Genomic DNA, 15,200 nt, shown 5'->3' on the forward strand with positions numbered 1-15,200 from the left:
ATGTATATCTGTAAACATATATACACACATTCACATATGTATTCATATGCCCATATACCCTCCTGTATAGACATATACATATATATATTTATATTTATATTCCCTTCAACTATTTTCATACTAAGAAAAGTTTCATCAGTTATAATTATTGTTTTTCCAGGTAGGGATGTAAATAGTTCAACTTTGATAAGTTCCTTATGATTTCTTTTCCCTGTTTACCTTCTCATGCTTCAATTTTGCTTCTTGTATCTTAATGTCAAATTTTCTATTCAACTCTGGTTTTTTCATCAAGAATACTTGAAAGTCCTCTATTCCACTAAATGATCATATTTTCCTGTAGCGGCAAGCACCCCAGTGTCCCCAGGGTGGCTCTTCACACAGGTTCTTAGATCTGCTTTGATAAAGGAAAGCAACTCAAAATGGGTTAACAAGCTTACTTTAATCAGTCAAATATGTATCGTTTTCCTTGTTCAGGGGAAAAAGGTCAGCACCCCGAACTTCAGAATATACAGACAGAATTATCAAGGCAGAGAAACAGATCAAGTAGACAGTTTTCAAACTGTCCAACCATTACCTCCATACCCAATCAACATCTGGGTTTCAACTTCTGGGTTTTTCAAAGCCGAGGCGGGGCTCTCAACAACGGCTTCCCAGAATCCAGATCAAATCACAGAACACTTCTCAAAGTGAGCTCCCAAACAAAGCTACACATCAGGGCTTATATAGCCTTCTCCTGGCTCAGAGAATGTAACAACCTTATTGACTCACTGGCCAATCAAGAAGTATCTACTGAAAAACAAGCCTCCCACCCCAGGCTCCAGGTGCACTTTAGCCTAGGGGCAGGGAAGATCTTTAAAATTTACATTCCCATTACATTTCCCCTGAAACATGATACTCAGTTTTGCTGGGTAGGTGATTCTTGGTTTTAATCCCAGCTCCTTTGCCCTCTGGAATATCATATTCCAAGCCCTTTGATCCCTCAGTGTAGAAGCTGCTAGATCCTGGGTTATCCTGATTGTGTTTACACAATATTCAAATTATTTTTTCCTGGCTGTTTGTAATATTCTCTCCTTGATCTGGGAATTTCAGAACCTGGGTATAATATTCCTCGGAGTTTTCTTTTGGGGATCTTTTTCAGCAGGTGATCAATGGATTCTTTCGACCTCTTTTGCCCTCTGGTTCTAAAACATCAGGGCAGTTTTTCTTGAGAATTTCTTGGTGGATGATTTCTAGGTTCTTTCTTCGATAATGACTTTCAGGTAGTCCAATAATTTTTAAATTATCTCTCCTGGATCTATTTTCCAGGTCAGTGGTTTTTCCCATGACATAGTTCACATTGCCTTCTATTCTTTCATTTGTTTGGATCTGTTTAACAGCATCTTGTTTTCTCTTAAAGTCACTAGCTTCCATTTGCTATAATCTAATTCTGAGGGAATGATTCTCCTCAGTGAGCTTTTGAGATTCTTTTTCCATCTGGCAAATTCGGCTTTTTAAGGCATTACTCTCCTCATTGCCTTTTTGAGCCTCTTTTGCCATTTGAGTTAGTCTATTTTTTAAGGTGTGATTTTCCTCAGTCAGACTGTTGACTCTCAGTTCATAATTTTCTTGCATTGTTCTCATTTCTCTTCCCAATTTTTCCTCCACTTCTCTTATTTGCTTCTTAAGGTTCTCTATGGCCTGTAACCAGCTCATATTTTCCTTTGAAGCTTTTGGTGTAGGAGTTCTGACTTCACTGTCTTCCTCCTGTTCCATGCTTTGATCCTTTTTGTCACCAAAATAAGAGTGTAAAGTTGGGGTGCCCTGTTTATTTTACTTCCTTTGCCTGCTCATGCCACTCAGTCACTTGACCCCTGGGCTTGTTGCCACAGTAGGACATTGCCACCAGACAGGAATTTTGTACCAAACTCTGGGGTTTTCTCAGCTGCCGAAGGTATTAGATGGGTACCTTCTCTGAGGTCTCCACATGCTCTGGTAAGCTGGACATACACCCCAGGACTTCCACCCTAGACTGCAATCCAGATCCAAGCAGGTTAAAGCAAGAGTGATTAACTCTCAGACTGGCCGCTTGGTCCCCCTACACTCTGCAGGCCAGGAGCTGAAGCTGCCACTTGGCATGGCTCCTCAGCATCTTCTCACCCTGGGGGCAAACTCCCAACTACTGGATCCCAAAGTCTGCATTGCACTGACCTCTTACTTTGTCCTTTGCATCTATGTGTTGATAATTCTGGTAACCACCACAGCTGCTGGTGATCTGAAGTCCCTCTACCTGGTGGTTGGTCAGGTCCTCCCTGGGGCTAAAAGCTGTGGCTCATGTGGGGCTGGGGACGGCTCCCAGAGCCCTGCACTGGCTGATTCCTGCCGGCCTGTCTTCAGAGGGAGGTTAGCTTCTCTGTGTCATTTCGTGCGTTCTCTTGCTCCAAAGTTTGTTCAGAGTCCCCTTTTTACATGAATTGGGGGAGGCGGAAGTCCTGTTTCTACTATGCCATCTTGACTCCGATCCCCCATTTTATTTTTTTAAATAGAGAAGTAGAAGGCTTGAAGAGGACTAATGACATCAGGAAGGTGATATCTTGACCTGCTTATGGAAAATTACTTGATAGCAGTATGTAGGATGAACTAGAACGAAGAGAAACTTGAGGCCAGTAAATCAATTAGGGAGTTGTTGCAATAACTACAGTGAGTGGTGATGAGGTACTCAACTTAGGTGGTAGCTATGTAAGTGGACAAAAAGGGTCAGATGCAAAAGATATAATGGAGGTAAAATGGCAAGATTTGGCAACTGATTGGTTATGTGAGATGATGGAAAATGAAGAGTCCAGGATAATCGTTAGCATATATTTAGCGCTGGAAGGTTTACAAAGCACTTTATAAATATTACCTCATTTATTCTCACAACAACCCTTTAAGGTCAGGGCTATTATCATACCCACTTTACAGTTGAGGAAACTGAGGCAAATAAAGGTTATATAACTTGTCCAAGGGTTACACAGCCTGAATTTGAACTCAAGTCTTCCTGACTCAAGGTCCAACAACCTATCCACTGCAATACCTAGTTGCCAATGGTTTGACATCTTTTTTGTTTTTAAACTTCCACGGATAAATTTTATTTAGACAAATCATTAAAAAAAAAACCCTGAAACTTTTCCTCCTTCAAATTTTCCTATTTCTCTGGAGAGCACTACCATCCGCAGTCAAACAGATTAACAATCTCTGCTCTTCCCTTTTTCTTTCTCCCCACCAAAAAGTGAGAGGTGTGTGGGATATCAGTACCTATGGAAGAGATATATTTCAAGTCTCAAATAAAGGCCTCCTTCCTCACCTTGTTAAATTGTGCAGACTTATTCCTGGTTATATCCTCAATGACACTATAAAAGACCTTAACTATCATCCAATGTTTTCCATGTATATTGTAATTGTGTATAGTTTTCTTTTGATTTTGCCTTTTTATTTTACTCTATCACTTCATACATGTGTTTCTATGTCTCTTTGAATTTTTCATATTCATGTGGTCCAATTAATAGTCCATATTTTGTTCTGATACTTCAGTGTGTTTAGTTATTCTTGAGTCATTGGCATAGTTTTCAGCCTTTTTTGCAATTATAAAGTGTTGCTATGAAATTTTTTTTAACAGTTAAATTTTGGTTGCTGTGGTGTTGTCAGGAAACTCATTTCAGTAAAAATCCAATAGTGTTATAACTAGGTCAAATGCTATGAACAATTTTGCAACTTTATTGACTATATTAGGGCCACACAACCTTTGGTGTACAGTTACAGTCCTTGGGTCACTTGCAGTAGCCCAAAGGATTTGGGGAGGGGGCTGGTGAAAAATGTAAGGAAAAAGAGGAAAAAACTTCTGTATGTAGAAGAAATCCTCTGGCATGTTGCAAGCAGCCCTTGAGCTGTAAGCTGCCTGCTGGCTGCAGGTTGTGGCCTGGACTAGATGCTCATAAAAAAATAGAAAAGTTATTCAGTGGAATAAATTAGATAAGATATAGCAGAAAATAGATAAAATACTCTAGCACTACCATAAATATAAAGTCATACCAAACAGGGGGATAAAAAAAGTCTTTAGTCAACAAAATGTGTTAGAAAATAATGTAGCAGTTTTGGCGAAAATATTTAGATCAGCAATGACACTGTCAACCATTTACCAAAGGTTTGGTCCAAAGAAACAAACAGAATCAGTTTTCCTCTTAACTGAAGGTTTGTCCAAAGAACAAACAGAATGGGGTTCAACTTACCAAAGGTTTGAACAAGGAACAAACAGAATCAGGCTGTACATGTGCTCTAACGTGCTTATTTAGTCTCATTAATCCAGAGAATCATACATGATTCTGAACAATAATTCTGAACTCATAGGTAAACAAGCTGAAGGACACCCTTTATACACTTAGAGCAATCCCAACCCGGGATGCCTGGTCAACCAACATCATAGTCTCCATATGTATCAACCATAATATAAGAAAGGAATTTCTTAATAGGATAGGTTGTAAATACAATAAAATAAGGGAATATCAAGGTGTCAATTGAAATTATAGATCCAGAATGTCTGTTGGTTCTTTTATCATTAACATGCCATAATATAACTTAAGAAAACATAAGAAAAGTCCTACTATTTAAGATAGTATCTAGTTCAAGGCACCTTATCCTTGGTAATGATAAACAGAAGAACGTTCTTGGTAAGCTTCATCTAGCCTTGTAGTTGCTGAAACAAGAAGGGGCATTTTGGGTTCACTCAGAGAGCAAAGCAAAGAATGTCTGTTATACCAGAGCATGCAAAACATTATGGTAGGTTAAGCTCAGAGTGGGCCAGAAATGTCTTTCTCCAGATTGACTGATCCAGGTTTTAGGCCTTTCTCAGGTGGGTGTGGACTGGGGGTGAGGCAAAATGGTTCACAATACTATATACCACAATAAATTTTCTCTAATGCCTAAACAAGGTACACATTAAAAATCAGACCATTAAAAAATCAGGGGAGAATGGAAGATTTGCTCTTGTGGATTGAGGATGGGGATAAATTTAACTAGCTGTAAAACAAAGAACACTGTAAAAGGAAAAGGAAAACAAATTAATATGATTACATAAAAATAAAAAAGCTTCTGGGGGTGGCTAGGTGGTACAATGAATAGAGAACCCTAGAGTCAGAAGGACTTGAGTTCAAATGTGGCTTCAGACACTTACTAGCCATGTGACCTTGGGCAAGTCACTTATCCCCAATTGCCCTGCCTTCCCCCCTCCAAAAGGCAAAAAAAGAAAGAAAAGAATAGAAAAAGAAAAAAATAAATGCAAATGGAAAAAAGGTATCAACTGATGAACTATTTTTGATAAAATTCTGACATCCCAAAGCTACACATAACTGACACAAATCTAAAAGGTGAAAAGCCATTCCTAATACCAAAAGAATATAAACAATTTCCAAAGAGTAAATTATGCACAACTACCTGAAATATGCTCAAAATTGCTAATAATCAGGGAAATGAAAATTAAAAAAACTAAGATACCACTTTACTCAGTTGTCAGTGCCTTTTCTCTGAGATTACCTTCCACTTACGCTATATATATTTTATATTACATAGTTATTTTCATGGTGTCTCCCAGCATCCCTCCATTTGAATTGGATCCTTTTGAGGGTAGGGCCTAGTCTTTGCATTTCCAACCCTTAGCACCATTCCTGGTATTTAGTCACTGCCTGAAGACAAATGATTGTTGATTAACTGACATATCAACTTAGCCCAGACAGCCAAAGTGGTTGGCTAGGGAAATGAGCACATAAATTCACAGGTGGTAGAACTGTGAATTAGTCCAAACATTTAAAAAAATTCCAGAACTGCTTAATGATAAAAAGACAATTATATTCTCAGAATCACAAAGGAATCTAGTTCAATTCCATACCCTCAAACAGGCAGCAAGCTTTTTTTAAGCATTTGCTAAAAAGAATCCCCATTACAACATACTGGACAAGCCCAGAGATCTGCAACTTTTAAGTGCTGTTGCATTACTAGCTAGCAGAGGTGGCAGTGTTGTGGTTGTAAGATCAAGGGCAAGTCATTTAACATTTCTAATCCCCACTTGCCTCATCAGTAAAATGGAAGACAATGCCTGTAATATTTAAATAATATAAGCTATTCAAAGCACCTTGCAAACCTTCCTGCCAGTTACTAATTGTGACCTTGGGCACATCTTTTAGCTTCGCTGGGTCTGTTTACTCAGTTGCAAAATGAGAGCGTTTGGAAAGAAATCTTTAAAGTTCTCTCCCCCCTTTCTAAAATGTTATTATTCTAACAATTATTGTCTTCAGTTTATATCCTTGTCCCTTCCCCCTTCCCGCTACAATTAGTTTGTTTCTTTACTCCTTCCGAAGACTCGCTTTGCTACTTGTCTCTAATTTAGAGTTACACAATTGGACAGAAATAGCAGAAGGAAGAAGCGGAACTCTCTTTGTTTAACCACTCCTAAGCTCAAGAAAACTGAAATATCAAGGAAGCAGGAGTCTGAGAACCCCAGCCAGCCTCGGCTGGTCCTCCCACAATGACACCTGCAAACAGAAGACACCACAGTTCCCAGAATCCACTGCTTCATGGAGGGGCCAACAGCCATTGGACGGAGCGTAAGACCGGTGTGCACTGCATGCCGGGAGTGGTCCGTTCTTCGGGGCATCCGTCCAGGATCTCTCCAGTCTGCAAAGCTGGGCGCGGTCTCCGGCGCCAGCCCGCGCTGGGAGGAGGAAGAGGAGGAGGGAGACGAGAAGAGGGAGGAGCGAGGGTCGCGGAGCGCGTTCCAAGCTCCGCCCCTGCGCCTCTTCGATCTCACAATCATCAGAGCGCGAGGCGGGGCAGGGCGCCGCGTCCCGGGTGGAGGCGGCGGTTGCCACCGCCCCCTTCCCCCCTCGGGCTGCTGGCCATCCGGCGTGGGCCAGTCATGGCTCCCCGTTGAGGGGGAGGAGGAGGGTAGCGGGGCGGGGCCGGGCCGCGGGGTGGTGGCCGCCCCGGGCGAGGGGCGGGGACCATCCTCGGGCTTCTTTTCCCCTCCGCATGTGCGGCGGCATCTCTGGGGAGTCGTGTTCACTTACCGTTTGTCGCCTCCCCTGCGTGCACCTCTGCGACAGCCATGTCGCTGAGCGAGACCGGCCCCGCAGTGGCCACGGTGCCCAACGGAGAGTGCGGCCACCCTTTGGCTCGGCCGGGAGGGAACCGAGTGACGGTGGTGCTGGGCGCGCAGTGGGGCGACGAGGGCAAAGGGAAGGTGGTGGATCTGCTGGCGCAGGACGCCGATATCGTTTGTCGCTGCCAGGTGAGACGGCGGGGCGGGTGGGGGGCAGGAAGGAAGGCTGCCGGGGGCCTTTCCGCCCTTCCCCCGCAGGCCCCCGGAGCGGCTCCAACCCTTCCTCGCCGGTCCGCTGGGAAAATGGCGGGAGAAGGAGCGCGGAAGCCTCCGGCCGGGGGCCCAGGTTTCTGCGAGGAGGCGCCAGCCCGGGGGCGGGCGGGGCGGTGGCCTCTCCTGGACGCAGGACTGGGCGCGGCCCGGGTCGGGCAGCCGCAGCTTTGTGGGCTCGCCCCAGAGTAGGCCGAGGGGGGAGGCCCTCGGGACACCCCCAGCCCGCAGCCTTTACCAAGCCGCTCGAGGTGTCTGCGCTGCACTCGCGTAAAGTAGCCTTCTCCCTCCTTAGGGTCACGAGGGCAAAATGTGTTGCTGTCTGTGAGTCGGAACAATGAAATCCCTAAATGGCTTTTAGGCGCGTTTCCATTGTACCTTTCTTTTTCCGAACGACTTTTGGAGTTGGCTGTTAATTACGCGTTTTTGTGCAGTGTCTGATGAAACCTAGGGACCCTCTTGTCCCTATAATGCCATCTGATACACAGAATAAAGAACGCAGCATGTTGAAAGGGAACTATACTAAAGTCTCATTTATCCAAAAAATCCGGAAACCCAGGCAAGAACCCCCGCCCTGAGACGACCGACTCCAAGTCATGTACTTTCCATCGGAGACACGTGGTCTTTAGGGTTCCTTCTCTGTTTTGCTTTGAAGGTGCGTAGAGAGAGCTAGGCCTGTTTCAAGGCTGCCGGCTCCTAAAGCACAGCGACAATGCTTTTTATTTTCCGTGCTGATCGCCGGTTCCTGGGCTATTGAGCCTTTCACTTAGTGGGGACTTAATAAAGGTTTTCTGACTGGTCGGTCAGTGCCAGTTTCTGAGAGTTTAGCGTTGGCCTTCTGATTAGGCATCTGGGCAATGAGTGATGACTGACTTGGGAGTCAGGAAGACCCAAGTTCAGATTCTACACTTACTAGCTGTTTGACCCTGAGCGGGTGACTATACCTCTTTCTTCCTTAATTTTCTCAACTGGAAAATGGGGATAATAATAGCACCTACCTTATAGAGACTTTGAGAGGATAAAATGAGTTAATGTTTGTAGACATTTACTAACTTCCTTGTTCTCTCTCCTATCCTTAATCTAATAGAAACTTTAAGACTAAAGCTATGCTTTAGGAAGTTAAAGCATGATTTTGTGCTAGGAGACTTATGCATAAGCTTATTGGAACCAAAAGATTTGGGCCAGAGTCCGGGCTTTGCCAGTTAACTAACCTGTGTGTCCTTGGGCAAATTGCTTCTCTAATGATCCTGTTTTCTTCTGTAACACAAGGAGATAAGCTAAGACTTGTCTTCTAAGGCCCCTGCTAGCTCTAAATCTTATTTGAAACTTTCACCATCCTCCTATCAAATGAAAACAATTGGAACTAGCAGAGTCAAAGTCAGTAGACATTAAGTGCCTCCTTTTTGCCAGGCACTGTGCTGAGCCCTGGGGAAAAAAAAAGACGCAAGACTGCTCTGCCCTTAAGTTCACAATCTGTTGGGGAGACACCTAAAAAGAAGCAGAAATTGGGGGAGGGAGGGTACCCTGTTGTGGGGCATGATGAAATCATGCTGCCATGATAGGAAATGATCTGAGGAAGGATGAATCTCCCGATTTAATTTCATCTTGCAGAACGATTTAGTTTTTGGAGTTTGATGAAGTCCAGGAAAGTAACCAGGTGGAAAACGATGAGAATTTCCTTAGTGCTGTCTTTAAATGGAGGTGGATGGGGGGGGGGCGGCAGCCCCCAGACAGCCACCTAATTGAGGAGCCCCGTTGTTGGGGGTTGCAGAGGAGGTGTGGAACAATCAAATAGATAAATGTTAATCAATAGTTCATAGTTGTATAGTGCTTTTGAGGTTTGTGAAGTGGTTTACATAATCTGAATTGTTTCCTAGTATATTAACATCTTGCCGGTTTAAGAATACCGTAGTATCCACTTCACTAGGAGATGAAGCCTACCTAAAGAAAAGGCAAGCAAGAATCTGCCTCTTGGAACCAGCAGTTAATTAGAGGTACCAAGTTGGAAATAAAAAAGTTAAACACTGGTAGTTGAATTATTGTAGAGGGGAACAGCAGTCTAATCTTGGCTTAATTCTTCTACTAACTTAAGTGCTTTAGTTTACTCTTCTGTAAACTTAAACTTCTTACACTTTTGAAGATCTATTGAATCTTTATGCTATTTCCTGACCTAAATGTACCCTTTACCTACCATTGTAAAGTGATATTAGCTTCCTAGTAGTTCTTTGAAGGTAAAGCTCTCAATAAAAAAATGAAGGTTAAAAGTACTAGAAAATATTCCAGCCTGATATTTAGAATACTTTCCAAATTTCTCTATAAGTTCCAGTACTAGACATTGGAAATACAGAGAAAAAACATCAGTTCCAGCCTTTAAAGAGCTTACTTTGTACTGATGATAGAGTAGGTAAGAAAACATCATGGTAATAAGTAAATAAAAAATAATTTGCGTGTAGTTGGGCTGTAACTTGGAATACTTGGTGTAGAAGGGACTCAACATGGAAAGGAGCTGGGGATTCGAGAAGACAGAAGTAAGGAGAAAGCATTCCAGGTACAGCAGGACCTGGGTGAGGGCTTGGAGATAGGAGATGGAATGGATCTATGTGAGGAACATTGAATAAGCCAGTGTAATTGGGATGTAGAGTGAAGGGGGAAGCAGTGTGAAATAAGTGCGGAAATGTGACCTCAGTCTTTAAATTTCTTGATCACTTCTCTGTGACCTTGCACATTATCAGTCATTCTCTTCCTTGATACTCAGTCCTCTAGGTTTTTTCAATACGACTCTCTCCAGGTTCTCCTTAATCATTCTTTTATCAGTCTCCTTTGCTGTATCTTTATATCATGCCCTCAGATCAGTGTCCCTCCACTGTTCTGAGCCTTCTCTTTTTTCTCTATGCTATCATCCTGTTCCCATAGGTTTAACTGTCCTCTCTATGCAGATCATTCCCCAAACTCTATATCCTATCTTTCTCTTGATTTCCTGGAGGGACTAAAGCCCTTACCACTGCCTTTTGAACAGATTGGATGAATAGGCATCACAAAATCACTGTGGCCAAAATAGAACTCGCCATCTCCCTTCCCATCTTCTCAACTTTCCTCTGACTGTTGAGGGCATCTCCTAGTCATGCATGCTTGCATTTACCTCTTTCTGCCTCATTCCCCATGTTCAATCTATTGTAAAATTTTATCGACCTTCTCAACATCTCTTGTTTTTGTTTGCTTCTTTCTACCCACCCACCCACCACTCCATGCAGGTCCTTATCAGCTCCTGTTTGGATTATCTGCATACCCTGCTGCTTGGTCTCCCTGACTCAAAAGTCTTCTTCTCTTTACAGCTCATCTTGTACTTAGCTGCCCAAGTGATTTTTCTAAAGCCCAAGAAAGGTCATGTCATTTGCCTACTCTGTAAATTCTAGGGTCAAATATAAAGTCCTTTGTTGGGAATCTAAAGTTCTTCATTTCCCTAACCTAGTTTTTACACACTTTATTCTACTTCATGGATTCTATTGATCTAGAAGCATGAATTTGCTTGCTATTGTTCACGTGCTCCATATCCTTTCTAAAAGCCTTTACTATGCCCCAAGACTGGAATGCTCTCCCTCCTTATATCTACCTCCTCCCTTCTCTTAAGACTCAACTCAAAATATGCAATATTTCCCTGTTAACCTGTACTGGCCAGTGCCTTTCTCCCGAGATTACTTCCATTAACATTGTATATCATTTTATATGTTCATGATTTATATTGTCTCTCTGTTACAATATGCACTTCTTGAGAATGGGAGCTTTATTTTTGTTTTCTTTTATATTAGCAGTTCTTAGCCAACCACATAGTAAGCACCTAAATGCTTGTTGGCTGAATAAAAGCTTTACAGGAGCCATATTAAGAAGAACTTTAAAATAATTTGCAAAGGAGTTTTTATCGTACTTTAGAGTCATTGATGAGCACCTGTGATACTTATTTATCTCAAAGTTAGCTGTATAAAGGATGGATTAAGGAGGGGAGAGTTTGGAAGCTTGGAAATCAGACCAGTTAGGAAGCTGCTGCAATTGTCTGCTGCTCTTAGTGAATTTAAGAACTCAAAGATGTGATTACCTAATAAATGTTTGATGTATTTAAAGATTATGGAGAATAGCAGAGCTGTCCGAAAACTGTTATTGAGTTTGATTGTTGGGAAAATTCTAGAATAGAACATTAAAGAGATGATTGGTAGAACCAGTACCTAGCAGGTGGATATGAAGAACCCAAGCAGCTTCATCAGGAACAAATCTTGCTCTCATTTCTGTTTTTGACAGGATTATTTAACAAATAGATGAGGGACATACTGTAGATAAGGTTTACATAAATTTTAGTAAAATTTTTGATAATGTATATCATGCTTTACTTTTGGAGAAGAAAAGGAAGTATGGATTAATCAATGTAATATTTTTTTCAGAACTGTTTTTATGAGTACTTCAGCTGCTAGAGAAATTTTCTGTGAGTTTGCATCTGACCACGTCATTTCCCTATGCAGTCAATTCCATCGACTTTCTGTTGTCTCTAGAATAAAATATAAACTCTACTCATTAGCTTTAAAGGTCTTTAACAGCCTTTTTCCAGCCTCTTAATATGTCTAAAATGGAACTCTTCTTTCAAATCCTCTCCTCTTCCTAATTCCTATTACGTTCTATTCCTATAACTTCCTAATTTCTATTACTGTTGAGGTCACCACCATCTTCCCAGTCAGCTGGGCTCTAGTTATCCATGCTTGCCACCCAGAGGTATCCTCCTTACAGGCAGCTAGCTGTGGCAGTGGATAAAGAATTGTACTTGGAGTCAGGAAGTCTTGAATTCAATACAGCTTCACTTATTAGCATTGTAATCCTGGACAAGTCACTTAACCTCTCCATGCCTCAGTTTCCTCATCTGTAAAATGAGGCTAATAATAGCACTTATTTCCCGGGGTTGTTGTGAGATAAATTTATAAAGCAGTTTGAAGTGCTATACAAAGGTTAGCTGCTATTAATCTCCATTTACTCTCAAACACCCCCCCACCCCCATCCAATCAGTTGCCAATTCCTGTTGTTTTCTCTCTTGACACTGCCACCACCCTAATATAGGCCCTCATCACCTCATGCATGGACTATTTCAGTATAGCCTGCTAATTGATTTCCCTTCCTCAAATCTCTCCCCACTTCAGTCCATCTTTCATTCAGTGGTCAAATTGATTTTCCTTAAAGCACAGATCTGACTGTCATTCTCTTCCCCTTCCCATTCAATTAATGGCATCAATATGTAGTTCTTTGTTAAGATTTTAAAGCTCTCCTTGACCTGCCCCTTTCTTGCCTTTCTAGTCTTCTTATGCTTTCTTCCATGCTATGATCCAGTGATTTGGCCTCTTGAAATTTTTTGAACACTCCACTCCACCTCCTAACTCTGCATTTTCACTGGCTGTTCTTCATGACTGGAATACACTCTTAATTCCTTATCTATGTCTCCAAGAATTTCTTCAAGATGTAGTTCAGGCATTACCTTTTTCTTATGTGAAGCTTTTCCTAATCATCTCAGTTGCTAGTGTCTTCTTTCTCGGACTATCTTGTGTCAAACTATTTTGTATTTACTTTTAAATATTATATTTAATATGTTTTTTCAGTACATAGTTATGTTTTTCTTGTCTTCCTTATTAGATTGTAAGTTTTTTTTTCATTCTTTGTATTTATGTCCTCAGCATTTATTAGTTACTTGATAAGAACTTGCTGATTGATTTTTGTGAGTAACTTTCATGCTCATTAAGTTTTCAAATGACACAAAGGTGGGAGGGATAGTTAACAGTCAGGATGACTGTCAGGATCCAGAAAGACATCCACAGGCTAAAGCACTGAGCTGCATCTAATGAAATGAAACATCGAAGAGAAATTTACATAACACCTTTGTCATTTGGATACAAAAATCCACTTCAACATAGGATCCAAGAGGAATGGTTAGATAGTAGTTTATCTGAAAAAGATCTGGGGGTTTCAAAGGACAGCATGTAGCTCAGAAGGTCAGTTGTGTGAATTGCTAGCCTAAGAAGGTAATTAATGGATTGAATTAAGAAAAACTTAGCTTCAGGGAATAGGGAGGTGATAGTCCTATTGTACTTTGGCCTTATCAGAACTCATCTGAGCATCGTGTTTATTTCTTGGCACACCATAATTCAAAAGCACTTTGATAAGGTAGCTAGAGGGCAACCAGAATGTTTGGGCGTGTCATATGAGAATCAGCTGAAGGAATTGGACCTGTTTAGCCTGAGGAAGACTTGGGGACACACATGATAATTGATAACTGTCTTCAAGTGTGTAAAGGGCTGTTATTTGGAAGAGAGATTAGATTTACCTCTTTCATTCTACAAGGTTGAACAAGGGGCCAGTATAAGCTTGATGTTATGAAAAGCTACCTAGCAGTTAGGTATCCATAAGTGAAATGGGCTTCCTCAAGAGGTGATGGGTTTCCCTTCCTTGGAGATCTTCTAGGAGAGACTGAAGTCAGATATGTTATAGTGGAGATTTTTTTCTTGTCTGTATTTGGCTAGAAGGTTGCTGAGGGTCTGAACGAAAGTAGTGGCTACAAGTGGAGACAAAGGTATAGAAGTAGAATCCACCAAACTTGGCAATTGATAGGGTGTAGAGATAAAAGGGAGAGGAAGGGATTTGACTCCAAGTTTGTGAACTTGAAGGATGGCGGGCCTCTCAACAAAAGATGAGAAGTTTAAGGCTGCATTGTGAGGTGACTATTTTGGACATAGTGAGATGCCTGCAGTACATCTGGTGGGGGACATCCAGCAGGTAGTTGATGTGGCACTGAGAAAAGGTTCATCTAGGACTGAAGGGGCTAACTAAGGATGATGTCTTCAGGGAGAAATCAAGTTTTCTGGTCTAAGAAGTTGAAAGCATTAAGAGAAAGATATTTAATATATATGACAGTAGTTTAGATTCTGTAGTGTGTTTAATACCTGTATCAACTCTAGCAAATTAGTTGAAAATCTTTTATGTGTTTCAGACAAAAATTTCCTAGAATTTTTAGAAATCATAGGTAAGATAAGAGTTCCCTAACTATCTGACAGAAGCATATCTCCCTAGTATTAGTTAAAGGAACAAAATAATGAACGGTTATTATTTTCCTTTAATTGAATCAGACTCTGGCTATCTGGATGTGTTGAAGCCCCTACAGAACAAGAAAATGAATAATGAGAGATTTTTTAAAGTTGGATATTTTACATTTTAAAACTTGATTCAATATTGTACTTAGGTCCTTCCCCCTTTTTTTTTCAAGTTCTCAGGTTTTTTTTTTCTTGACCTGTGTTTATCTCACTGGCTCAAAAAAGATTGCCATTTCCTTTATGTTTTTTCCTTCTTTTTATATGCCAGTATCTTGGGCAGAAAACTTGTTTTAGGGGCGACCAGGTAGCACAGCGAGTAAGAGCACCGGCTGCAGTGTTGCGATGACCTGGGGATCAAATCTGGGCTCAGATACTCAGCACCATACCCAGAAATAACTGGCCGTATAACCTTGAGCAAGTTACTTAACCCTGATTGCTTTAAAAAAAAAAAAAAAGAAAACTTGTTTTAAAAATGTTGTTATATTACTTGACTAGAATATTATTTAATATTAGTGATATTTGGTTACTCATCCACTTAAATTTAATGAATATGTAGTGAATTTAAATTATAGTGAACTTGAGATAAGTTAGGTGAATTTAATTCAGAATCACAGACCACAAACATGAAATTAGCTGAACTTCTCAAATAATATAACAAAATTTAGTAATTGGTTATATCAGAATGTAACCTTTTTTGAGATAAGTCTTGATTTATC

The 15,200-nt window shown here is 41.1% G+C and overlaps 1 protein-coding gene across 1 annotated transcript in view; it reads left to right on the forward strand.

The window, feature by feature from the left end:
- The first annotated feature begins 6,514 nt into the window (after positions 1 to 6,514).
- Positions 6,515 to 15,200, forward strand: part of ADSS2 (adenylosuccinate synthase 2) — a 60,822-nt gene continuing 52,136 nt past the window's right edge. The window contains 4 exon segments of the mRNA XM_069069158.1: positions 6,515 to 6,709; positions 6,712 to 6,874; positions 6,877 to 7,044; positions 7,047 to 7,291. Coding sequence (XP_068925259.1) covers positions 6,530 to 6,709; positions 6,712 to 6,874; positions 6,877 to 7,044; positions 7,047 to 7,291 — 756 coding nt within the window. The 5' untranslated portion in view covers positions 6,515 to 6,529.

This window comes from Petaurus breviceps, unplaced genomic scaffold (assembly GCF_028583685.1).
Source record: "Petaurus breviceps papuanus isolate PSGF00001 unplaced genomic scaffold, PetGlider_PUasm1.0 90778, whole genome shotgun sequence".
Classification (NCBI taxonomy): domain Eukaryota; kingdom Metazoa; phylum Chordata; class Mammalia; order Diprotodontia; family Petauridae; genus Petaurus; species Petaurus breviceps.